This window comes from Triticum aestivum, chromosome 4B (assembly GCF_018294505.1).
Source record: "Triticum aestivum cultivar Chinese Spring chromosome 4B, IWGSC CS RefSeq v2.1, whole genome shotgun sequence".
Lineage (NCBI taxonomy): Eukaryota > Viridiplantae > Streptophyta > Magnoliopsida > Poales > Poaceae > Triticum > Triticum aestivum.
The window spans coordinates 77,316,426-77,343,243 of NC_057804.1; the positions used below are offsets into that span (position 1 = coordinate 77,316,426).

The 26,818-nt window shown below is 47.0% G+C and overlaps 2 protein-coding genes across 3 annotated transcripts; one reads left to right on the top strand and one right to left on the bottom strand.

Moving 5' to 3' along the window:
- Positions 1-18,450: 18,450 nt before the first annotated feature.
- On the top strand, positions 18,451-19,557 carry LOC123091120 (uncharacterized). Its single transcript, XM_044512525.1, has 2 exons — positions 18,451-18,840; positions 18,942-19,557. Exons 1-2 carry the CDS (start codon positions 18,751-18,753, stop codon positions 19,419-19,421), a joined length of 570 nt encoding a protein of 189 aa, XP_044368460.1. The 5' UTR covers positions 18,451-18,750; the 3' UTR covers positions 19,422-19,557.
- Positions 19,558-20,096: 539 nt separating this feature from the next.
- On the bottom strand, positions 20,097-26,142 carry LOC123091119 (uncharacterized). 2 transcript variants are annotated; one of them, XM_044512523.1, is made up of 6 exons: positions 25,867-26,142; positions 23,534-23,695; positions 23,040-23,212; positions 20,878-22,924; positions 20,656-20,793; positions 20,097-20,570 (listed from the first exon to the last, which is right to left on the bottom strand). In XM_044512523.1, exons 1-6 carry the CDS (start codon positions 26,002-26,004, stop codon positions 20,511-20,513), a joined length of 2,718 nt encoding a protein of 905 aa, XP_044368458.1. In that variant the 5' UTR covers positions 26,005-26,142; the 3' UTR covers positions 20,097-20,510. The 2 variants fall into 2 exon arrangements, with proteins under 2 accessions (XP_044368458.1, XP_044368459.1); XM_044512524.1 differs by lacking the exon at positions 25,867-26,142 and adding an exon at positions 25,684-25,833.
- Positions 26,143-26,818: the final 676 nt, after the last annotated feature.

The window sequence follows — 26,818 nt, forward strand, 5'->3', positions numbered from 1 at the left end:
GCCTCCTCCTCCGCCTCAGTGTTGGCCTTATATCTTTGCATTCCTTTTGGGATAAGCTGATGAGGATACTCCGGACTATGGAATTGTGTGTTCCATGTCTTCTTTCTACCTTTCTTGCCTGGTGTCTTAGCTATGGCTTTGCCTTTCCTAGATGGTTGTGGAGCATTGCCTTGTGTTGGTTGTGTAACCTGTGATGGTTGTGGAGCATCAACATCATACTCATGATCCTCTTCATGTGTTGCATCATACTCATGCTCCTCATGATGTGTTGGCTCCTCTTGATGTGATGGCTCCTCTTCATGGAACTCCTCCTCCATGTCCTCATCATTCTGTAGATAACGCCGTCTATTAGCTGTGGCGGCGCGGCTACCAGGTGCATACACGTCACTGGACTGAGCACCATGGCAAGAAAGCATTGCTGCCATCTTATGAAACCGGGTGGATGACTCAGTGCAACATTGGCATCGTTGACGCACAGAAGCAACTCTCTGCCCTGCAATTCATGAACACACCAAACTTATGTATTTGAAAGAAGACAACATGATGCAAGTATGTTAGAATAGGTCAAACAGACTACCATTTCATCATGCATCGGTGCATAGTCAACATGAGCCCCTCTGGTGTCTCTCACAGCCGTGTTGAAGGTTTGATAACCTTGTGCAGTCTCCGGGTCTTCAGACACCAACTCCGACCACTCCTCATGAGTCCAACCAGGCTTCAGCTTTAACCGATAACGATCCGCATACCACACTTGATACTTCTGATATGCTAACTGGTTGTGAGGTCTATTCTCTGATTGCACTAACGTGTCTCTTTGATTCCAAATTTCTATCCACACACGGTGTTTGTTTGCCCAATCCGATATATCCTGATTGTTCCTTCGATCGAACCTACAAATGATGCATGGGACAAAGCATTAGCAAACATTGACTTATTCAATGCTCTACTACATACTCAACGCATGCTTGCTTACCGATGCAGAGATAGCATTTCCTCCTTGCTCTCCTCAATTGGAATACCTTGTATTCTTCCAAATTGTCTTGCCACACGGTCTACAAAGTGCCACTCGACTGCGAAGAAGCATATCATTGGGCACCTCGCCCGCCAAAGATGGCTATCACGCGTGCACATCTCATTAAGATCAAAGTCACGATCTTCCACATAAGGCAACCAATATACCTGCAAAACAAAAAGATACATTGTTAGCTACATAAGTTTCATTATTGACTAAATTTTATCTCATCGAACTTCTCAAAACCTGCTCAGCAGTCAAGGTGTCCAGCTCGTTCATATAGCACTTGTATCGCACATGCGAGCTTTCTGTGTAGACTGTCACTTGTTCCCAATAGTAAGCAAGCGTAGGGCGCCGATATGGATCATCATCATGCAACCCGTCATGATTACCCCGTGGGTTTGCCATGAGGGGGTTCTTGAAATCGGGCCGTCCAACCGGGATCCGCTCCCACATCCACACGGATAGGTCCAAACAAACCCAGACAATGAGGATGTATCTCCCTTCCTCCGACATGCCAAGTCAAGCTGCAATCAAACAAACATGTTAGATATGGAGGCGCATGACAAATGCAAGATAAATGGTTGCAAATATCTCTTACCTGACGATACAAATATGCTAGTGCGGCCGAACCCCAATTATACTGGGTATCCCAGTTATTGAGTAGCTCCAAGAACATCCAGAGGGCTGAGTTCCCGGTTGCATCTGAGAAGACTACCTTGGTTAGTACATACCAAAGATAGGCCCGCGCGTACTGCTGCACAACCACGTCATTGGCACCCTGAGGGCACGGATTGGTGTCTCCTCTGACTAGTTTTAGCCAAGAATGCCTCACTCTCGCGGTATCGGCCTTGCCTTCTTGAGGGTCGTCGGGCTGAACACTAATTAAAATGCTTGTCCGTTCTCGCCAATTAACGACGCTGACACGACCGGTAACAGCTTGTCCGTCGATAGGAAGGCCGCTTATCATAGCCATGTCCTCTAGGGTCATCGTCAGCTCCCCACATGGAAGGTGGAACGAGTGAGTCTCCGGCCTCCAACGATCCACAAGTGCGGTCAATGCCGCGTGGTTCACCGGCGGAGCGCGTCGCTTAAACTGCAACACGAATGGGAGAAGACCCAATCTCCGAATATAAGGCTCGTACCGCGGGTCGTAAGTAAAGCCATCAGCGGAATGACCCCTCATGCGCATAGCAACTACAAGCTGCAAATAAAGTGATGTTTTGATCAATACAAGAACACAAATGAGAAATAAAGAAATTTGACAAGTCTTGCTTCTTACCTTTCCATTCTCAATGGCACGAGCACGATGCTCCTTATCCCACTCATCGATTAATCCGGCATACCAAGGTCCATCATCATCCGCCATCCTACAAAACAAATCACAAACATCTATGAATACATGAACAATATAAAACAATACAATTTTCTTCTCCAAGTTATGCCATATGAACACACCATTCTTCTCAAACATAACCACATCATTTTTTTCTTCTTCATATGCACACATAATTCTTCTCAAACATACCAACATCATCTCAATCAAATAAATTTGTCAAATAATATGGTGTCACATATGCATATCATCTAGAGTACCAAATTTCACCATATCTTTTGCAAATAAAGTATGCCAACAATAAGATTATCTACACATAGAGACATCATATTTAAATTCAACTATATTGTTATACCACATACACACATCCTATCAAACCAAATTATCAAACAAGTCTATTTTACATACAAAAATCACCCCTCTTAGTTAAAAAAAATTCCTATGGACAACATATGCACAAAACGGAATTGATTTTGCCTACATGTTCAACTACACATCATCTACTGCCTACCAAATCATCTATCAACTACAAACAATTTCCTAAAACAAAGAAACCATCTACTCATCTAACATCACCTAGTGTTGAATAATGCATCAAAAAGAAGAGGACTCAACCCAAATAAATTGGAGGAGACGGGGGAGAATACCTCAAGGATGCTTAGGGGGCCCAGATCCACGAACTAGAGTGGAGGATGGAGTAGATCAGGTGAGGATTTGGTGTGAGGGAGAAGAGGGGCGAAGGAGAGGAAGCCCTCTGTTCGTGCGCCGCCAGGAGGAAAAGAGATGGGTGGGTGGGCTCGACCCATGGGGGTTATCCACTTACCAGGGCCAGACGCCAGGGTCCCTAGCGTCTGGCCCCTTTGCCACGTCAGCAGGTCAACGGGCAGGCGGGCAGTGCGGGCCAGGGGCCAGACGCCAGGGATCCTGGCGTCTGCTTCGCAATCCAGACGCCAGGGATGTTGGCGTCACCCAAAAAGGTCAGAATCGAAATTTCTTTTGAAACGAGGTCAAATCGGGATTTTGTTAGCCTTATAGGTCATAACAGTAGTTTTGTCCCCCTACCCCGATGTGTGTGCGCGCGGGCTCCTTTGCTTGTTTTCAGTGACAGGTAGTACTTCAAAATGCATGCACTTCTTACACGTATCTGTATTCTGAAGTCTCTTTACCAGTTTCAGTGGGTGCATACATTTTATTTGTATTCTGAAGGCGTACTGACACTTATGGTAGGGGCCAGGCAATGATAAAAGCAGCCAAAGCATGCGACCATTTTGTAACCCTTGTCAGCGTTGCCAAGAAGGAGAGCACGTACTACTCCCTTCATTCCAATTTTTTTAACTAGGCAAAAGATTTGCCATTTTCATTGATTAAGAGAGAAGGTTAAGAATGTATGGCCAAAGGCCAAATACAGTACATCACTCTCACGACATAATGTTACACAAATGTTTTGCTCCCGCAAGGCTCCAAAGCGAGCATTCCTCTTTAATCTTGGCGACCAACACTCCCACTGAAACGACTGTGTTGCGGAAAACTCTAGCGTTTCACTCCTTCCATATTTCCGAGGAGATAAGCATCATCAGGGAGATAAGCGGCCTTCTCGATAGAGTTTGCTTAGTGGCATTCTGACTCCACCAATCCTTAACTGAAACCATATCAATCCAATCGTTGGGCTGGACATCATCGAGCGCAAGCCAAGTTTTGATCATGCCCCAAACCTGAATGGTGTATCGACATTGAAAGAGAAGGTGGGCCGCCGATTCCTGGACTTGATGGCATAATGGACAGAGGTTGCAGTTTAGCCATTCGCAGCGGTGGAGTCTGTCATCTGTCCAAATCCTATTGTTGATAACCAGCCACGCGAAAAATTTGCACTTTGGGGGCGCCCAGTTCTTCCAAACATTTTGATTCATATCCGTATCCACCAATCCAAGAAACTGAGCTCTGTATGCTGAGGCCGCAGAGTAATGGCCATCAGCCGTGAGTTTCCAAGTAATGGAGTCCTGCATGTCTGGGTTTAGCTGGATGTGGGTGAGTCTTTCCCAAAGCGCAGCAAACTGGGCGATGTGCTCAGAGGAGATAATCGAAGCAACCTTCACCTGGGAGATCCAACAACAATTAAGCAATGCCTTGTGGACTGAATAATTCTTTTTGTTGGAGATGTCGTAAATTTTGGGAGCAATGTCTTTGGGTCTTATGCCATCTAGCCAAGCTGACTCCCAAAAAGTTGCGCGGAGGCCATCACCCACAAGAACCTTGGAGGCCGACGCGAATATGTTCCGATCATTGTTGTCGCAAGGGGTACCCAAACCCGACCAAGGCTTGAGCGGGTCTTGCTAGTTGAACCATAGCCAACGGAGACGAAGTGCAGCCGCAAACTTGCCAAGGTTTAGAATCCCAAGACCACCATGTAGCTTGGGAATGCAGACTTGCGCCCAGTTGACCTTACATTTCCCACCCGTGACCTTGTCACAACCAGCCCAGAGGTAGGCATGTCGGAGGGCATCAATCTTTTTCAACACCTCCACCGGAAGATTTAGAGTCGTCATATAATAGATAGCGATGGCCGTGATGATAGACTTAACAAGAACCATCCTTCCGGGGGCAGCAACGTGCTTGCCCATCCAAGGTGTGAGTTGGGCCGCGATCTTGTCCTCGAGAGGCTGGAAATGAATTCTTTTCAGGCGCTTCACAGACAGAGGCAAACCAAGGTATTTCATTGGGAATGTGGTTCATTGAGCTGGGAAGGATTGAAGAATATCCGGAAGGTCCACATTGTCACATCTAATTGGGGCAACCAAGCTCTTGGAGCAATTTTCTACCAATCCAGAAACCTCTCCAAAGTTCCTGAGAGTGTCGGCAAAGAAACTGACGTCTGCCTTGAGTGGCGCAATAAAAACCGCAGCATCGTCCACGTAGAGGGAAGCCCGGATCGGCGTAGACCATCCACCAATGGGATGGAGGTGACCTTGTGATGTGGCCTTCTCAAGGATGTGATGTAATGGATCAATGGCCAGCACAAAGAGAAGGGGAGACAGAGGGTCCCCTTGCCTCAGCCCACGCCCAAGCCTGAAGCGGTCGCCCGACACACCATTGAGTAAGACATGCGATGAGGCCATAGACAAGAGAGCAGACACCTAGCCACGGAACTGGGGAGGGAAGCCAAGGTGATTGAGCAAGTCCAGGAGGTAGTCCCAATGCACCGAATCAAACGCTTTCTTGATGTCGAGCTTGAACAGGAGAGCTGGGATGTTGTTGTGATGCAAGCATCTAGCAAGGTTGCGCACGTACATGAAATTATCATGAATACATCTCTTCTTGATGAAAGCACTCTTAGCTTGTGAGATAAGGTCATTCATGACGGGTGTTAGCCTTTTGGACATCAACTTTGCAATGAGCTTTGCGATGGAATGAATTAGGCTTATAGGGCGAAAGTCAGAAATATCTTCGGCACCATCCTTCTTTGGAACGAGGGCAACATCACTGATTTCAACCAATGAAGGTGAGCGGTCTGTAGGTTGGAGAAATGGTTGACCGCTAGCATGATGTCTAGCTTGATTGTGTTCCAACATGCCTTGAAGAAAGTGTTCGTGAAGCCATCCGGTCCGAGCGCCTTGTCACCTGGTAATTCTAGCACCGCAGCTTTGACCTCATCCTCAGTGAAAGCCTCATCCAAGCCCTGTAGATCACAGTTGGGGGTTGGAATCAAACCCCAATTGACGTCGATGCTGCGAGTAGGGCCTTTTTTGGCAATGTTCTTAAAGTGGTTGTGAACAATCTTCTCTTTGTCTTCATGCGAGGTGACCTAACCCTGGTTGTGTTTGAGGCGATGAATAAGATTTTTCCTCCTCCGGTGATTGACATGGAGGTAGAAATAATGGGTGTTGGCATCTCCTTCTTTAAGATTGGTAATCCTAGAGTTTTGCCTTTTTCTAGATTTTTCGAGCACTGCCAAGCCAACGATCCTACGCTTTAATCTTGTCTGAAGATCCCTTTCCTCCGGGCTTAGGTCTCTCTATTCTTGAGCGAGGTCAAAGTGAAGGATGACCTTGATAGCCATGTGTAACTGGACCCTGGAGTTCGAGAAAAGGGTCTTGCTCCAGGAGCGCAACTTTTGTCCTGTTCTCTTAAGCTTGTGGAATAGCCGTTGATAAGGTTCGACATGACCGTAATTCACATTCCATGCCTCGGAGACGACGCGTTGGAATCCCGGCATCTTTGTCCAGAAGTTTTCAAACCGGAAGGATTTAGGCTTCTTTGGGCCAGCATCATTAGCAAGCAGGAGGGGGCAGTGATCCAAAAGTGATGAGGAGAGGGCGTGCAGAATGTGGGAGGCAAACTCTAAATCCCAATCTTCATTGCAGAAAAAGCTATCTAGCTTCTCATCGTCAGGTTACTTTGTTCGTTACTCCAAGTAAATCTCCTATTTTGCATGTGAATCTCCTTGAGCTCACTGTTGTTTAGGGCGTTGCAGAAACGCACCAGGCGGCCACGATCCACATTGGCACGGTTTTTGTCTCTGGCATGATAGATTTGATTAAAATCACCATTTGGTACCAGGCGTAGGCTTTTCCGAGATCAGCTCCAGGTAGAAAGCCTCCTTGTGGATGCTACAGCTTGGGCCATACAGTGGTTAACTTGAAAGATTTGTCGTCGTCGTAGTTGTTGATGGCAACCGTCGCGGAGAGGAAGTAGACACCAATTTGCACATTTGACACTATGACTGCGGAGTCATCCCACGGCAGCGAAATACCACCTTTTGTGCCATCCACCGAGGTACATAGCCAAGAAAGGGTCAATAGATTGTAGCTTCGACTCTTGGACGCACACAAGTTGACAGGAAGAAGAAGCAATGGTTTCATGGACAGCAGCACGACGATCCAGGCAATTTAACCCGTGTACATCCAGCACAAGATTGAAAGGTTTGTGTCTAACATAGCAACACAGGGGACACATCTGGACTCAGGCAATAGCCACCATCTAGGAAAACACAACAACCATCACAAGCTGGCCACATACAGGACACCCCAGGTCTCGCCAGGACCAACATCAGCAGTGCATAGGAGTCACTGCAAACAAGCGTACAAATAGGACTTGGTTGATCTAACATGATAAACTAGGCTACATCTTAGATAGCGCAGCGCTGCTCAGGCTTCACTCGCAGTGGTCGCGCTCAAGTCTGGCCCTCCCTCTCCGCCATGCTCCACCAGGGCATCTTCAACGGCAGTGGCCAGGTCACAGTCCAACTTGAAGAGAGCACGCAGAGCAGCAATGGTGATGTCCGGCAGGCACCCCTGGAACATGTCCGTGAACTTAGTGATGGCCGCTTCAGTGACTTGTTCACCTTCAAGAACGACTCCCATGCGGCGACACAACAGCTGTTCAGCGAGGATGGCTATGGGCATGGCTCTGTTCTTTGCCTAGAGGCACGGGCTGCGTCGGTGAAGCTGGAAGTCAGTGACCCCAGCCAAAGTTTTGCGTCTTGTTGTTGGCCTTCTGGGAGGTGTCAATCGCGGAGCTGGGGAGGGGAGCAGCGCGGACCTGCGGGGAATGAACAGAGGGGTGGCATCCCCGTCCTCAGCCGCATCACCCGACTGTAGGACCGACATGGAGGCTCCACCCAGCAGATCCTCAGGGTTTGCTTCAAGCTCAGCAGCAAGTGTCGGGGAGGGCCCCAGCCTGACCGCAGATGAACAGGGAGGAGGAGTGGCGATCATAGCTTCAGGTGAGAGATCCACAGAAGCCTAGGAGTGCTGAGTCAGAGGAGCATCAACCACAGCCGTGTCATGCGCCTCCAGGTTGAGCGACGACTGGACCTTGGAGCCCAGGCAAGCAGCACGACGTAGCCAGGACAGGACCGGAGAGTCAGGGGAAATCTCAACAATATCTCTGGAAGTGGTACGCAGAGATGGTGGAGGAGAGCGGCCGCGGGACTCCTCCGAGACAACGGCTGCCGCGAGTCTTGGAGAGTGGTCTTGTGGACGATGGCGAGTGCGCCGACCTGAGGCTGGGATCACCTCACCAGATGGCAGCCACTGGACGCGGCTGAGATCAATCTTGCGCGCGTCTAAGGAGCTTTAGACAGGACGGCGGCGACGCCCATCCTTGCGGTCATCTTGCCGATCATCGCGTCCATCATGATCGCCGCAGCGGGAGCTGCCACGGCCATCATCATGGTGGCGCGTCGGAGCACGAGACCGGCTGCGGAAGATGCGCTCCCGCCAGGAGGAGACTTGCCTATCATCGCCCCGGCCGTGTCGATCATCTCTGTCGTGGTCGTCGTCCTCGTCACGGCGGTGATGGTCGCTGTCGTCCCGACGTCGTGGAGCCGGCTCCAGCTTGTCGCGGACTCGCGGCTCACCATCCACCACGCCCATACGGATGGTGAAGGGCTGAGTATTAGGCCGCCGAGGGACCCAACCTGAGGCATCAGGCGTGTAGTCCTTGAGGAGGTCCATGTGGACTAGCATGCGCTTCTGGAAGACGGAGTGGCCGATGGCCGTCGAAGGAGCACCCCCAACACCGACGGCGATACGAGGGGCGAAAGTGACTTGCTGGACCTTGGGGATGGCCAAAGGATTCACTGACCATGCCCACAGCTTGAGGCGTGTGGTGTCCTCCTGACAGAGAGTGGTGGTGTCGAAGTAGTGGACAAAGGTGTTCTGGCCAAGCACCTGCGCTGCCACGGAATCGCTCCATGCATTCAGCAGAACGCTCTCGATGCAGAGATGAACATGGAAGTTGCCTTGAACCACGTCTGCCTGTGCGTCCACCCTCCAATTCGCCGCATGGATGTCAAGGCCGGCGTGGCGGAAGCGACCCGGGGACGCCGTGACCTTGCCGTGGTGATGCTCGTAGTAAAACAGGGCGAAGAAGTCCACAGGATAGTGTGGAACCACCTTGACATGCTCGATGCCGAACTGCACTTGGAGAGCCTCGCGTATCTCGGCGGCGTTGACAGACGGCCGATTCCCGCCCAACCAGATGAAGGCACCTAAGCTGGCAAGCCTTGCAGCGTTTGCCTCCATCTCCGGGAAGGTGACGACGACAACGTGGCCCACCTTCGAGCGTAGCGATGGGTCGCCGATGCGCACAGGCTGCCGCGACATGGCGCCCACAGCCAGGGGAGATTGAGGCCGTGGCGAGGACCTCTTCCCTGCTGCAGATGTTGGAGGAGATGCAGTAGGAGGCACCCGACGACGAGCAGCTGTAGCGGACGAAGATGAAGGAGCAACTGATGACAGGGGGTTGGAGCAGTCACGCGCCCTGTGACCAACCCGCCGGCAGCGGAGGCAAGTGAAGGGATTTCGGCAGTCAACTTTGTTGTGGGCCTTGAGGAGGCAATGATGGCAATCTCTATCTTTGTACTTGACGAAGTCGCGCTGCCCGGGAGGGGAATAAGAAGAAGCCGAGCACCGTCTTGAATGTTGGTGGGTGGGGAGCTCTCTCCACCAGTACGCAGGCCGTATCAGCTGCCACTCCGCCTCGCGGCTGGCCTCAGCGGAAAAGCCATGCCTTGACTCCTCAGCAGTAGGCGCAGGGCTCGAAGCACCATCTCGCGCAGAGCGCGGCTTGAAGGAGTTCCGCGCCGATTTAAGACATGGCCGGTGAGCACCATGAATAGGGGGAGGAGGAGGAGTGGCCTCCAGCAGGATATCATTAACGACAAAGCTTACCGAGCGAGCAGGCGCCGTCCCAGCACGAGCAACCGCAGTCGACGCAAGCGGTGGGGTGCCTGCTTGGGCAGGCGGATCTGGCATAGACCCCGCCAGCTGCGAGGAAAGGAACGCGGCCAATGCAGATCTGCCATACTGCGGCGAGGGGAACCTGGGGGGAACCACGGCGAGGACGAGGGGTTAGAATCCAGTGGGGAGGAGGCCGGGGTCTGAGAGGTGGTGGCTGCAGGCGTCAGAGCAACGCGCCGCAGGAGCGAGGGAGCGGGTGGGAGCATAGCGTTTTTCTCCTTTTTCCTCCATTCCAAAATATAGTGTGTCTGCGTTTTCCAAGGTCCAACTTTGATCATAAATTTAACCAACGAGACCGACTATGGCGGGAAAAAAATTATATAATTGAAAACTTATTTTAAATACGAATTTATTGGTATAACTTTTGCTCCCGCTGTAGTCAGTCTCGTTGGTTAAATTTTGTTGGGTAACGTAGCATGCAATTTAAAAAAAAATCCTACGCTCACGCCAGATCTATCTAGGAGATGCATAGCAATGAGAGAGGACAGTGTGTCCACGTACCCTCGTAGCCGAAGGCGGAAGTGTTAACTTAACGTGGTTGATGTAGTCAAACGTATTCTCGAATCAACCGATCAAGTACCGAACGTATGGCACCTCTGAGTTCTGCACATGTTCAGTTTGATAACGTCCCTCGATCTCTTGATCCAGAAGAGTGCGATGGAGTCGATGAGTTGCATCAGCACAACGGCGTGATGATGGTGTTGGTGATGTGATCCGCGCAGTGCTTCGCCTAAGCACTACGATGATACTACCGGAGGAGTTAACGGTGGAGGGGGGCACCGCACACGGCTAAGAAAATGTTCTTCCTTTGGGGTGCCCCATGCCCCCGTATATAAAGGAGGAGGGAAGGAGGCGGCCGGCCTAGAGGGGCGCGCCATGAGGAGAGTCCTACTAGGACTCCGAGTCCTAGTAGGATTCCCCTTTCCTTTTCCGGAGTAGCAAGGGGGAAAGGGAGAGGGAGTAGGAGAGGGAAAGGAGGGCACCGCCCCCTCCCCAAGTCCAATTCGGAATCCCATGAGGGGTGCGTGCGGCCACTGCTTGTGGGTTGTTCCCTCTCTCTCTCGTGGCCCATGTTGGCCCATTACTTCCCCGGGGGGTTCCGGTAACCTCCCGGTACTCCGAAGAATATCTGAAACTTCCCGAAACCATTCCGGTGTCTGAATGTAACCTTCCAATATATCAATCTTCACCTCTCAACCATTTTGAGACTCCTCGTGATGTCTATGATATCATCCAGGACTCCGAATGACATCCGGTCACCAAAACACATAACTCATATAATACCAATCATCATCGAACGTTAAGTGTGCGAAGACTTCGGGTTTGAGAACTATGTAGACATGACCAGGAAATCTCTCCGGTCAATAACCAATAACGGAATTTGGATGCTCATATTGGTTCCCACATATTCTACAAATATCTTTATCGGTCGAACCGCAATGTCAACATAGCTATTCCCTTTGTCATCGGTATGTTACTTGCCCGAGATTAGATTGTCGCTATCTCTATACCTAGTTCAATCTTGTTAACGGCAAGTCTCTTTACTCGTTCCGTAGTGCATCATCCCGTAACTAACTCATTAGTCACATTGCTTGCAAGGCTTCATATGATGTGCATTACCGAGAGGGCCCAGAGATACCTCTCTGATACTCGGAGTGACTAATCCTAATCTCGATCTATGCCAACCCAACAAACACGTTCGGAGATACCTGTAGAGCATATTTATAATCACCCAGTTACATTGTGACGTTTGATAGCACACAAGGCATTCCTCCGGTGTCCGGGGGTTGCATAATCTCATAGTCGGAGGAATATATATTTGACACGAAGAAAGCAGTAGCAATAAAACTGAACGATCATTATTATGCTAAGCTAACAGATGGGTCTTGTCCATCATATCATTCCACTAATGATATGATCCCATTATCAGATGACAACTCATGTCCATGGCTAGGAAACTTGACCATCTTTGATCAACGAGCTAGTCTAGTAAAGGCATACTAGGGACACATAGTTTGTCTATGTATTCACACATGTATTAACTTTCCGATTAATACAACTCTAGCATGAATAATAAACATTTATCATGAATAAGGAAATATAAAATAAAAACTGTATTATTGCCTCTAGGGCATCTTTCCTTCAGTATCCTACTTGCACTAGAGTCAATAATCTAGATTACATTGTAATGAATCTAACACCCATGGAGTCTTGGTGTTGATCATGTTTTGCTCGTGGAAGAGGCTTAGTCAACGAGTCTGCAATATTCGGATCCGTATGTATTTTGCAAATCTCTATGTATCCCTCCTTGATCAAATCTCGGATGGAGTTGAAGCGTCTCTTGATGTGTTTGGTCTTTTTGTGAAATCTGGATTCCTTCGCCAAGGCAATTGCTCCAGTATTGTCATAAAAGATTTACATTGGACCCAATGCACTAGGTATTACACCTAGATCGGATATGAACTCCTTCATCCAGACTCCTTCATTTGCTGCTTCCGAAGCAACTATGTACTCTGCTTCACACGTAGATCCCGCCACGACGCTCTGCTTGGAACTGCACCAACTGACAGCTCCACCATCCAATAAAAATATGTATCCGGATTTTGACTTAGAGTCATCCAGATCAGTGTCAAAGCTAGCACTGACGTAACCATTTACGACAAGCTCTTTGTCACCTCCATAAATGAGAAACATATCCCTAGTCCTTTTCAGGTACTTCAGGATGTTCTTGACCACTGTCTAGTGATCCACTCCTGAATTATTTTGGTACCTCCCTGCTAAACTTATAGCAAGGCACACATCAGGTCTAGTACACAACATAGCATACATGATAGAACCTATGGCTGAAGCATAGGGAATGATTTTCATTTTCTCTCTATCTTCTGCAGTGGTCGGGCATTGAGTCTGACTCAACTTCACACCTTGTAACACAGGCAAGAACCCTTTCTTTGACTGATCCACTTTGAACTTCTTCACAACTTTATCAGGGTATGTGCTTTGTGAAAGTCCTATCAAGCGTCTTCATCTATCTCTATAGATCTTGATGCCCAATATGTAAGCAGTTTCACCGAGGTCTTTCATTGAAACACTCTTATTCAAGTATTCCTTTATGCTATTCAGAAATTCTACATCATTTCCAATCAATAATATATCATCCATATAAAATATTATAAATGCTATAGAGCTCCCACTCACTTTCTTGTAAATACAGTCTTCTCCAAAAGTCTGTATAAAACCATATGCTTTGATCACCTCATCAAAGCGTATATTCCAACTCCGAGATGCTTGCACGAGTCCATAAATGGATCGCTAGAGCTTGCACACTTTGTTAGCACTTTTAGGATCGACAAAACCTTCTAGTTGCATCATATACAACTCTTCTTTAAGAAATTCATTAAGGAATGTAGTTTTGGCATCCATTTGCCAGTTTTCATAATCATAAAATGCGGCAATTGCTAACATGATTCGGATAGACTTAAGCATTGCTACGGGTGAGAACATCTCATCGTAGTCAACTCCTTGAACTCGTCGAAGATCCTTTGCAACAAGTTGAGCTTTATAGACAGTAACATTACCATCAGCGCTAGTATTCTTCTTGAAGATCCATTTATTCTCTATGGGTCGCCGATCATCGGGCAGATCCACCAAAGTCCACACTTTGTTCTCATACATGGATCCTATCTCGGATTTCATGGCCTCAAGCCATTTATCGGAACCTGGGCTCATCATTGCTTCTTCACAGTTTGTAGGTTCGTCATGATCAAGTAGCATGACTTCCAGAATAGGATTACTGTACCACTCTGGTGCGGATCATGCTCTGCCAGACCTATGAGGTTCTGTAGTAACTTGATCTGAAGTTTCATGATTTCTATGATTAGCTTCCTCTCCAATTGGTGTAGGCATCACAAGAACATATTTCTCGGATGATCTACCTTCCAAATTGAGAGCAGGTACAATTACCTCATCAGGTTCTACTTTCCTCCCACTCACTTCTATCGAGAGAAACTCCTCTAGAAAGGTTCCGTTCTTAGCAATAAAAATCTTGCCTTCAGACTTGTGGTAGAAGATGTACCCAAATGTTTCTTTAGGGTAACCTATGAAGACACATTTCACCGATTTGGGTTTGAGCTTATCAGGCTGAAGCCTTTTCACATAAGCATCGCATCCCCAAACTTTCAGAAACGACAGCTTAGGTTTGTTGCCAAACCACAGTTCATACGGTGTCATCTCAATGGATTTTGACGGTGCCCACTTTAAAGTGAATGCAACTGTCTCTAATGCATAACCCCAAAACGATAGTGGTAAATCGGTAAGAGACATCATAGATCACACCATATCCAATAAAGTCCAGTTATGACGTTCGGACACACCATTACGCTGTGATGTTCCAGGTGGCGTGAGCTGTGAAACTATTCCACATTGTTTTAAATGAAGGCCAAACTCGCAACTCAAATATTCTCCTCCATGATCAGATCGTAGAAACTTTATTTTCTTGTTACGATGATTCTCCACTTCACTCTGAAATTCTTTGAACTTTTAAAATGTTTCAGACTTGTGTTTCATTAAGTAGATATACCCATATCTGCTCAAATCATTTGTGAAGGTCAGAAAATAATGATACCCGCCACGAGCATCAACACTCATTGGACCGCACACATCGGTATGTATTATTCCCAATAAGTCAGTAGCTCATTCCATTGTTCCGGAGAACGGTGTTTTAGTCATCTTGCCCATAAGGCACAGTTCGCAAGTATTAAATGATTCATAATCAAGTGATTCCAAATGTCCATATTTATGGAGTTTCTTCATGCGCTTTATACCGATATGACCCAAATGGCAGTGCCACAAATAAGTTGCACTATCATTATCAACTTTACATCTTTTGGCATCAATATTATGAATATGTGTATCATCACGGTCAAGGTTCAATAGAAATAGACCACTCTTCAAGGGTGCATGACCATAAAAGATATTATTCATATAATAGAACAACCATTATTCTCTGATTTAAGTGAATAACCGTTTTGCACTAAACAAGATCCAGATATAATGTTCATGCTCAACGCTGGCACCAAATAACAATTATTCAGGTCTAAAACTAATCCCGAAGGTAGATGTAGACTTAGCGTGTCGACGGCTATCACATCGACCTTGGAACCATTTCCTACGCGCATCGTCACCTCGTCCTTGGCCAATCTTCGTTTAATCCGTAGTCCCTGCTTCGAGTTACAAATATGAGCAACCGAACCGGTATCAAATACCCAGGCACTACTACGACAATTAGTAAGGTACACATCAATAACATGTATATCATATATACCTTTGTTCACCTTGCCATCCTTCTTATCGGTCAAATACTTGGGGCAGTTCCGCTTCCAGTGACCAGTCCCTTTGTAGTAGAAGCACCCAGTTTCAGGCTTGGGTCCAAATTTGGGTTTCTTCCCGGGAGTGACAACTTGCTTGTCAGTCTTTTTGAAGTTCACCTTCTTTTTACCCTTGCCCTTTTTCTTGAAACTAGTGCTCTTGTTAACCATCAACACTTGATGCTCCTTTTTGATTTCTACCTCCGCGGCCTTTAGTATCGCGAAGAGCTTGGGAATAGTCTTTTCCATCCCTTGCATATTGTAATTCATCACGAAGCCTTTGTAGCTTTGTGGCAGTGATTGAAGAACTTTGTCAATGACACAATCATCTGGAAGATTAACTTCCAGCTGAGTCAAGTGATTATGGTACCCATACATTCTGAGTATATACTCACTAACAAAACTGTTCTCCTCCATCTTGCAGATATAGAACTTGTTGGAGACTTCATATCTCTCAACTCGGGCATTTGCTTGGAATATTAACTTCAACTCTTGGAACATCTCATATGGTCCATGACGTTCAAAACATCTTTGAAGTCCCGATTCTAAGCCGTAAAGCATGGCACACTGAACTAACGAGTAGTCATCGGGTCGAGCTTGCCAGGCGTTCACAACATCAGCTTCTGCTCCTGCAGCAGGCCTTGCACTGAGCGGTGCATCAAGGACATAATTCTTCTGAGCAGCAATTATTCAACTAAAGTTCGCTGTTTTAACCTTCACAAGGATCGGCCGCAGTCAAATTCGATTCAATTAAAGTTTGAGAAATAGACACCCGCTAGCCACCTTTATGCAAAACTAGTTGCATGTCTGTCGATGGAACCGGTCTCATGAACGCGGTCATGTAAGGTTGGTCCGGACCGCTTCATCCAACAATACCGCCGAATCAAAATAAGACATTGGTGGTAAGCAGTATGACGATCACCACCCACAACTCTTTGTGTTCTACTCATGCATATCATCTACACATAGACCTGGCTCGGATGCTACTATTGGGTAACGTAGCATGCAATTTCAAAAAAATTCCTACGCTCACACAAGATCTATTTGGGAGATGCATAGCAACGAGAAGGGAGAGTGTGTCCACGTACCCTCGTAGACCGAAAGCGGAAGCGTTAACTTAACGTGGTCGATGTAGTCGAACGTCTTCTCAAATCAACTGATCAAGTACCGAACGTACGGCACCTCCGAGTTCTGCACACGTTCAGCTCGATGATGTCCCTCGATCTCTTGATCCGGCAGAGTGTCGATGGAGTTGATGAGTTCCGTCAGCACGACGACATGATGATGGTGATGGTGATGTGATCCACGCAGGGCTTCGCCTAAGAACTATGATGATACTATCGGAGGAGTAAACGGTGGAGGGGGGCACCGCACATGACTAAGACACTGTTCTTCCTTTGGGGTGCCCCCTATCCCCATATATAAAGGAGGAGGGGAGGAGGCGGCCGGCCTAGAGGGGTGCGCCATGGGGGAGTCCTACTAGGACTCCCAGTCCTAGTAGGATTCCCCTTTCCTTTTCCGGAGTAGCAAAGGGGGAAAGGGAGAGGGAGTAGGAGAGGGAAAGGGGGGCGTCGCCCCCTCCCCTAGTCCAATTCGGACTCCCATGAGGGGGGCGCGCGGCCACCCCTTGTGGGTTGTCCCATCTCTCTCTCCTGTGGCCCATGTTGGCCCACTACTTCCGGGGGGGGGGGGTCCGGTAACCTCCCGGTACTCCGAAACTTCCCGAAACCATTCCGATGTCCGAATGTAACCTTCCAATATATCAATCTTCACCGCTCGACCATTTCGAGACTCCTCGTCATGTCCGTGATCTCATCCGGGACTCTGAACAACATTCAGTCACAAAAACACATAACTCATATAATACCAATCGTCATCGAACGTTAAGCGTGCGGACCCTTTGGATTCGAGAACTATGTAGACATGACCGAGACACCTCTCCGGTCAATAACCAATAGCGGAACCTGGATGCTCATATTGGTTCCCACATATTCTACGAAGATCTTTATCGGTCAAACCGCAATGTCAACATAGCTATTCCCTTTGTCATCGGTATGTTGCTTGCCTGAGATTCAATCATCGGTATCTCTATACCTAGTTCAATCTCGTTACCGGGAAGTCTCTTTACTCATTCTGTAGTGCATCATCCCGTAACTAACTCATTAGTCACATTGCTTGCAAGGCTTCATATGATGTGCATTACCGAGAGGCCCAGAGATACCTGTCCAACACTCGGAGTGACAAATCCTAATCTCGATCTATGCCAACCCAATAAACATCTTCAGAGATATCTGTAGAGCATCTTTATAATCACCCAGTTACGTTGTGACGTTTGATAGCACACAAGGCATTCCTCCAGTGTCCGGGAGTTGCATAATCTCATAGTCGGAGGAATATATATTTGACACGAAGAAAGCAGTAGCAATAAAACTGAACGATCATTATGCTAAGCTAACGGATGGGTCTTGTCCATCATACCATTCCACTAATGATATGATCCCGTTATCAAATGACAACTCATGTCCATGACTAGAAAACTTAATCATCGTTGATCAACAAGCTAGTCTAGTAGATGCGTACTAGGGACATGTAGTTTTGTTGATGTATTCACACATGTATTAAGTTTCCAGTTAATATAATTCTAGCATGAATAATAAACATTTATCATAAATAAGGAAATATAAAACAACAATTTTATTATTGCCTTTAGGGCATATTTATTTTAAAATTATGGTCAAAGTTAAAGCACGGAAATAGAGAAAGCATTATACTCCCTCCGTCCGGAAATGTAAGACGATTTTTGATTTTTGATACTAGTGTATTCTGGAATGGAGGGATTACAACCGCTTGCGTGTCCTGATAGTAGTTTTAATTGACCAATTTGACAGTACTGTCAGTCGCACGCATTGCCCACGCAGAGAAATGCTCAAAAGCCTGTGGACACGGGTTTAAAAGACTAAAACTAGGTAGGCTCCTGCCAAAGCTGTCTGCTGCGGGAGGGGCATCTCGTGCAGAGCATGTACCATCGCCGCTGCCTAGTTTGTTTGGCATGCCATGCGAAAACGGCCAATAGTCTTTTGTGGCATCATTGCGGCCAGCGTTTCCGTTCCAATCCATGCCGGTGCTTTGCACTCTCTCGTGCCAATGTTTCGCTTATAAACCCCCCTACCAAGTTCCTCCAGTGGTGCCTACCAGAAGTCCACAACACACCTTTGCCGTCTCTCCTCTCCTTTCATTTGTCTCATGCAAGCTTGATCCCTCAAAGACAAAACGAGAAGACCAAACCAAGAAGAGAAGCATATGACGCAGATGGAGGAGCTCGTGCAGGAGTGCGACATGGAGGTGATGAAGATGGCCATGCTCAAGCACGAGCAGACCTTCAGGCAGCAGGTACGCAGCTAGACCAAACACATCCGTCTCTATTTCAATTGCGTATTCTTGGATTTGTTCCTGAGCTGACAAAAAAAACCCTGCCATGATCGACTCCAAAGGTGCATGATCTGCACCGGCTGTACCGAGTCCAGAAGCAGCTCATGGGCGACCAGAGCGGGCGCCTGTCGGTGCCACCCTGCCGTCAGGCGCAGCGGCGCAGGCAGCACCCCCGTCGGCCGGAGCTGAGCCTGCAGCTTCCTGTCGACGACGATGTGTACACCGTATTCAGCGCCGGCACAGGCCGCCTAACGACGCCACCGTCCAGGGAAAGCGAGGACGGGCTAGAGCTGACGCTGGCCGTCGGCGGCGGCGGCGGGAACGGCGGCAGCAGCCGGAGCCAGAGGAGGAGGCGGGAGAGCGCGACGGACTGCTCCGGCAGAAGCCCACAGACGCCGTCTTCGTCGACGGACTCCGACGAGGCGCTCCGCCCGGTGCTGGACCACCACCGGAGGGCGACGGCGTGTGATCTCCGGGGAGGGGTGATGGTGTCGAAGCAGCCGCAATGGCTGGTGCGCTGTCTCAGCCTTAGGATGGCTTGATCGATTTCACGACGAGACCTCGCTACTGTAGGCTTTTGCTAAGTTGCTATACTGGTTTCCCCGGGTGGTTGCTGGTAAATTAGATCGATCACAAGTGTTTTTTACTAGCTTGAATCTGAATCTGGCATGTTCATCATTTGTTGCATATGATATGCGTCAACGGAAAACCGACCAGGGATAATGGGGGTTGGTAGGCCAAAGTGATACTACTAGCAACAAGCAAGGCCATAAATATCTGTCGGCTAGAAGAAGTGAACCCCCTCAGGTTCTGGTGCTATTGTCGCTCTCCCCTTTTCACGCTCATGATTCATTCAGCAGAAATAAAGCAATGCGTGCAAAGTAACTTCTGAAAAAGTGTGAAATAATCAGCGGTTCAATGAGGGTGAAAATAGTAAGGCAACTAGACACAACGAAATGGTAAAAGGGCGCACCATGGTAGCGCAGATAAAACACTTCAATAATGTGTTATGCTGGTGAATGGAAGAAATTCAATAATAAGCAGAATCTACGTCCCTCATTTGTTTACAAAAGAATCAACATTCCATCCACATCTCCCAGACTTGTCACATGTAGCTTTTCCAATTTCCGTAAGACCCCAGCATCTTATCTCCAAAAAAAACAGTCAGTTTCACTTATACTTTTTACCCCTTGGTTTGCATCAATCAAGACAATAAAGAATTAAAATAGCAGCACCCAGCATATATGCCCGGGCTACAATCTATATTTAACTTGTTGATGTGCTGATGATAAAATTTCCAACTTTGCGGCATTGGGCAAAGTCAAAAGAAGCACTGGGGTGTTCTCATCCTCGCATATGCTTCCAAGGATAAGCATGTGAGTTCCGTTCAAGACATACCAAGCTAGCACGCAACGAGATAAGAAAGAGAGAGAGAAGCTAAGAAGAGCACATCACTTGGCTTGTCTTGACTTTCCTACGGAATGGAAGTTTCCAATGTTTGGTCTGTGACCACGATATACATACAGGAGGAGAGATTCTGATGACATCCATGCTCTGCAGGAAGTTTCTATATGAAACGCGAACAGAACCGGAAGCGAGTAAAATATACTTGCTGTGCCGACCCAGCAAAGTCACAGCTCCGTTGTACCAGCACATGTCTGATTCTGTTCCTCTAGTTTTCTCCATGCAGCCTGACAAGCAGTCCAAGAAGTGTAAGAGTTGATATACTTCCCTTTTCTGGGGGGGATGATGGATTAGTGTAATAGAATCACTTACCTTGTCTTTCTCGATCTTGGAGAGATGTGGCTTCATCGAGTTGCCGAGCCCCACTCCTCCCCATGCATCCAGAAGCTCCTTCTCCCTCGCTCTTCTGCGCTCCTGCTTCAGTTCTCCCTCTGATTTCCTACACGCAGCCTGGCAAGTAGTCGAAACATTGTAAGTGATGGTACATTTCATATCCTCAGATGATAGGTTAGTGTGATAGAACCAATTAATTACCTTGTCACTCCCAATCTTGGACAGATGGGGCTTCACCGAGCTCCCAAGCCCCTCTCCTCCCCATGCATCCAGAAGCTCTTTCTCTCTTGCTCTCCTGCGCGCTTCGGCAGGGTTCAAGACTCTTGTCGAATTTCCTTCAGCAGATGCAGCAGCAGCCTGCTTGGCTTGCTCAAGCTTCGTTGGACGCTTGACAAAGATGTCGGCGAGGCCTCCGGCTGCTCCATCTGCACATTGTGTATCACTCTTCTCTAGCAATAGTGTGTCACTATCACCCTTCTTTTCTTGCTCCATCTTCTCCTTTTCAGGCCTGGAGACATGTTTCACCAAGATCTGATCTAAACTATCAGATGCTTTGTCATTGTTGTTACCATGCTTTTCCTCATCAGTCTGCACACCAGTCCTTGCTCCTCCCATTGCATTCCTCTTCTCAAATTCCATCTTCTCTCTTTCTAGTCGACTGACACGTTTTACTAGGACTTGATCCAAGCTCTCGGATGCTGTGGCAATGTTGCCATACTTCCGCTGATCACGCGACACAATGGTCTGTCCTTGTCCCGAGGCATTCCTCTTCTCATACTCCATTTTCTCCTTTTCCAATCTTGATACACGCTTCACTAGTATCTCATCTAAACTCGCTGCTGTGTTATCACAAACCTTCTGTGGATCTTTCTGCTTCTGCACGTCGGTTTGTCCTTGCTCCACTGCTTTTCTCTTTTCCATCTCCAGTCTATTGGTTGGCTTAACAAAGACCTTATCGAGGCCAACATCTACTTCACTGCCATCCTTAGTGCAGAAACTTCTAAGTGCTTCAAGCTTTGCAGCTTCAATTCGAGTCAATCTTTTACCACCATGGTTACCCTTTGCACCCAAGGGTGGCAGCTTATGTGAACCTAAAATTCTGTTTTCTTTATCTTGTGATGAATCGGTGCAGGCTTGAACGCAATTGCTTTCTTCACCCGATCCCCTGATATCACAGTTTCTCTTCGCATTGCTGTCAGACAAGACTTCTGACTGACCCTTGAGAGATTCTTCGGTGCTGGCTTGCACATCGTCCGTAACATCCTTACAGCTCCCTTCAGAAGAATCGGCACATCGGTTGCTCTTCTTGGCTTCCAAAATCTCTTTCTCAAGCCTAGACATATTCTTCACAAGAATGCTGCCCAGGTCAGAAGCAGATTCTAGTGCCGTTGTGTTGCCCCCTGCAAGTTGGCCCTGGCCATCTTGTACAACAGGTTTTACTGGAGTGACTTTTCTGCATGCTTCTTTTGCTTCTTGAACTTCTCTTTCTAGTTTTGAATGATGCTTGACCAAGAACTTGTCCAGACTTGGTAATTCAGACAAGACTTCTTTCTTTGGTCCTTGTATATCAATAAAGCTGGCTGCAGTGGAATATCTTCTTGATTGTGGTCTGTGTGACCCTGCAGTAGTGTAGCTCACAGGTTTCATTTCATGATATTTACCCTTATCCCTTTGAAGTGCTGCATTTAGGCCAGATGTGGCAACAATGACCGCCAAAGAGGCAAGGTCGTCTTCATGCAGAGCTTTTATCCTTTCAAGCATAATGTTTACAAGATCAGTGGATTGTTCTAGATCAGCAGTGTTGAAATCAGACGGGAAGATGCTTTTTCTGGAGGTATTGTTATTGGATTTGAAATTGTTTGTTTCTTCATTGTTACAGTCACCAAGCTGCTGCTCGACTTCAGAATTCACATCACTATCAGTCGCATCTGGATTTTGGCTAATTTTCCGCAATAGCTCCTTAAACTCTTCTTGGTTTGACAAATCAGGAGAGTTTGCAAGTTTGACAAATGCCTTCTTCACTGCAGCAGCAACCTCCATATCAACCTCAAAAGCAGTCTGAAAGGACGCTGTAACCTTGTGAGTTGGTCTTCCTCCAGTTTTTGCCGAGGATTCCACCTCATACTGCTGACTGGGACAGTCAGGCTTGTCATACATCATGATACCTATTACTCTAGCGTATTCAAATGCTTCAGTCGCATGCAACTTGGCCTTTTCCATAAGTTCTTCAGCTTCTTTGTTTTGGATCCTATTAGAAAAATGAAATAAAATACATACCAAGGACAGTCAGAATATCAGAGGAATGAATCAAGTCTAGTCAGCATAACAGCAGGCATGATAGAATAAGAACAACATAATCTCACCTGGCTGTTTGAAGAATTCTACACCACGAAGCTTCAACCATAGCAGTCTTGCGAGCTTCCATCGCCTTTCTGGCTGCTTCACTGGCTGCAATTTTCTCCCTTGCCATCCTAGTATAATGAAGATTGGAATTTTCCAGAGTATCATGAAGGGATGCGGTCATACCATCAGTCTCCTGCAGAAGACAAAAGGCATAACTTTAATTCACATCATAAAAAATATTCTTTAATCCAATTTCCCTCTTTGCTTATCTCAGGCAGAGAAGAGAGAACTGAAACAGCAATGACCTCAAATTTCGAGTTTCTCGTCATGAAATGGATTTAAGTGCACAATCAAGATCTTAAAGGTCCATGAAGGAGAATAAAAATGTAAACTGCACTTTGACTGGCAGGTGGGAATCTGGAGTATACTGAACAGTGTAAACGAACCTGGTCTAATGTGCAACATTACTCTAGAACGAAGAGTGGCTAAACATTTTGCACTATCCAGTAAGTACCTGAAGACGCTTTATCTTTCTTTTCAAGTATGATTCAGTTTTTTTCCTAGGGAACCAATCAATCGAAGGACCACTTCTACGAATCACAGATTTCTTGAACTGGGATGTCGACTTATTCACAGATTTCAATACTGAGTTTCCAAATTCTCTTGAACCTGGACTCTGCAGAAAACAAATGCAGAAAGTGCTGTCAGCTAAATTCTTCATAGAAGTAGATCCTACAAGCGGGAAATTAAACAAGAAATCAAAGCTTGCAAATGCCTATTGGGTTTTGTTCAAGCTGAGCAAATTTAACATGCAAGCTATCTGAAAATACATAATAGAGACGGACTTCCTCATTTTACTGGAGTAAACCTAAGACTCATAACAGTCACATTTAACGTGCAAGCTCTGAAAATACATAATAGAGACAGACTTCTTCATTTTACTGGACTAAACCTAAGACTCGTAACAGTGACATGTGCAGAACACATGTAATGTTGGTTGCCTGTAAAGTTGACCTATGAGAATACTAATGACTATCGATATTAAAAACTTGCACGTTAAGCCCAGTTAAGACCAGGTCAGCTTTGTCTCGTATGAAGATTTTCCTTAATTAAAGTAATGACTACCAAGCATTCTTGAGTGGTCAGGACCAAAGCAGTATGAGTATTGTTCAGTTGACTACAAGCCTAGTTGGGTTTTGTTCAAGCTGAGCAAATTGAACCTGCAAGCTATCTAAAATACATAATAGAGACAGACCTCTTCATTTTACTGGACTAAACCTAATACTCTTAACAGTCACAAGTGGAGGAACACATCAACGTTGGTTGCCTGTAAATTTGTCCTATGAGAATACTAATGACTATCGATATTAAGAACTTAATCATCCTCACGGGTTCCCTTAAAGTCCTACTCAGCTAAGCCCAGGTCAGCTTTGTCTCGCATGAAGATTTCCTTAATTAAAGTAATGACTACAAGCATTCTTGAGTGGTCAGGACCAAAGCAGTATGAGAATATTGTTCAGTTGACACATGTTTTCAACTTGCCTATCCACACCTTCTGTTTCCTTCTTTTAATCACGAGTCTACGATGATGGTTAAATCAGTTCCAAAGAATATTTTATTTTAGACTTCTTAGTTATGATAGCCTAGAAATGAAATAAAAATGTTCACAAAGTTGTCTCCATTCATTTAAAGTTGAACTATAAGTTAGAATATCAGGTCAGTTAACAGTAATGAAACACATGTTGCCTTATTACTAATAACCAAACAACAGGAAACATACTTACACCTTTTAAGCTGCTAGCTTAATAATTCTTGGTGGCACCTTTCGTCATTTGATGGGATCTAGCCTACTGGCTTACCCTAGCAATGAACAAAACTTACAAGAGTACCAACTCTACCATTTCAAATGTCAACTCAATGCAACCCCGACATGAGTCTTCATATCCAAACTAGCTAATCACTTTGGAACTTAGGAAATGGAAGGTGATCAGGTAACTACATTATTTGTGAGGAATAACCAACAGAGCTCATACCGGCATATGTTTGACATAAACTTGAACTGAAATTAACAAAAAGTCATGCGCAATGCATTCGCTCTCTAACTCCATACCTGGAACCAACCATAAATTACTGTCTCCAAGAACTACGTTATGAAATATCACATACTACAAGCAATTCCTCAAATATACCAAATCACAGTCACAGGATATCGGTAAGTAAACATACTGCAGACTTTTGTACTCTACGAGTTAACAACCACAGACTCAAAGTTGCAGTTATCCATAACAGTACAAGCACACATTAAGAAATACCACATCGGTATGGCATAACATACTAGTACAAGCAATTCCGCAAATATTACCAAATCACATTCGCAGGATATCAGTAAGTAAACATACTGCTGACTTTTCTACTAGAAATTAACATCCACAAACTCGAAGTTGGAGCTATCCATAACAGTCCTCCGAGTTCAGATACATCGGACATGCCAAGTAATTGGATGCAATCGCCGCGGATGGCGCGACGCGGACTAGGGTTTTGGTGAGGACTTTGGTGAGGGATTCAGCCCTGGCGATTGCGAAGCACTATGGGCGGAGAAAGGCTGCGAAGCCCTAAATGAAGAGAAAATATGCCGAATCGAACAAAGGATAATCTATATCTCACCAAACCACCGCCCGCCCAACGGCTCCCAAAAATTTCCCGTGCGAAACCGGCACAGCAAACCAGAGCGGCCGCCCACAGTTCCAACAAGGGGAGCCGCGGAATCCCCAATCGAACCGCGCGAGGCATACAGACCGAGACCGCAGCAGAGCTTGATGGGGGAGGGGAGTGGGGTGTCGGGCGGACCTTGCGGGAGCTCCTGCCGCTGCGTCCGGGGGAGACCTTCCGACGGGAGGACGTCGGCGAGATGCAGCGGGCCCCGCCGCCGTCGCCGCCTCCGTCGGCGGAGGAAGGCGGCGAGGAGGTGGGAGACGAGGTCGACATGGCTAATCGCGCGGTCGAAGATGCTAGAGAATGAGGGGCGGTGGCGGCGGAGGGGGAGGCGGATTTGGGATTCAAATAGAGGTGGAGGGGATCGGGGGACAAGTAGCCGTTGTTGATGCCGAGCTCCCGGCCGGGTTGAAATTGAAACGCGGATGGGATTACGACAGGGAGCGTGAGGATTGGCGCTGAGTTGGCCGATTTATGGTGCCACGTCACAGGAGTCATTGTCTGATCAGTGGGGACCAGTCTACAGACATTGATACAAGAGCCGGCCATCCAACCATGCCCACATACATTTCAAAACAGATTTCAACAAACCAGAAGAAATTCCATATAAACCAGAGCTACATTTTTTGACATTTTTATACTTACTAGTAAACATGCCCGTGCGTTGCAACGGGCCCGATAAATACGGCTCAAGACCCCCACAATTCAACGTCTTCTATTTCAACACGGTGTCCCACCCGTGTCACCACTTGTCTTAGTCCCTCACCGACACCGTGTCACCACTTTTCTTAGTCCCTCACCACCGGCGATTACCGCAGTGTCCTCTAATCACAACATGTCTGGACTTCGTCAATCCCAGCCATTGCGACACACATGTCATTAACGTGCAATCACAATGGAATGTTTAAAACATTAAAAACTAATCTTGTCGAGCTGGACATGAGGATCGCTCTCCGCAAGCTATTCCCTACACTTGGTCTCACGCATCCCGCTACAGTGACAACATGGAGGCCGTCGTGGAAAGTAGCACCCTGAGTAGGGTGTCATTGGCGGCCATCGCAGTGCTTCACTACCATGAGCGGGATCA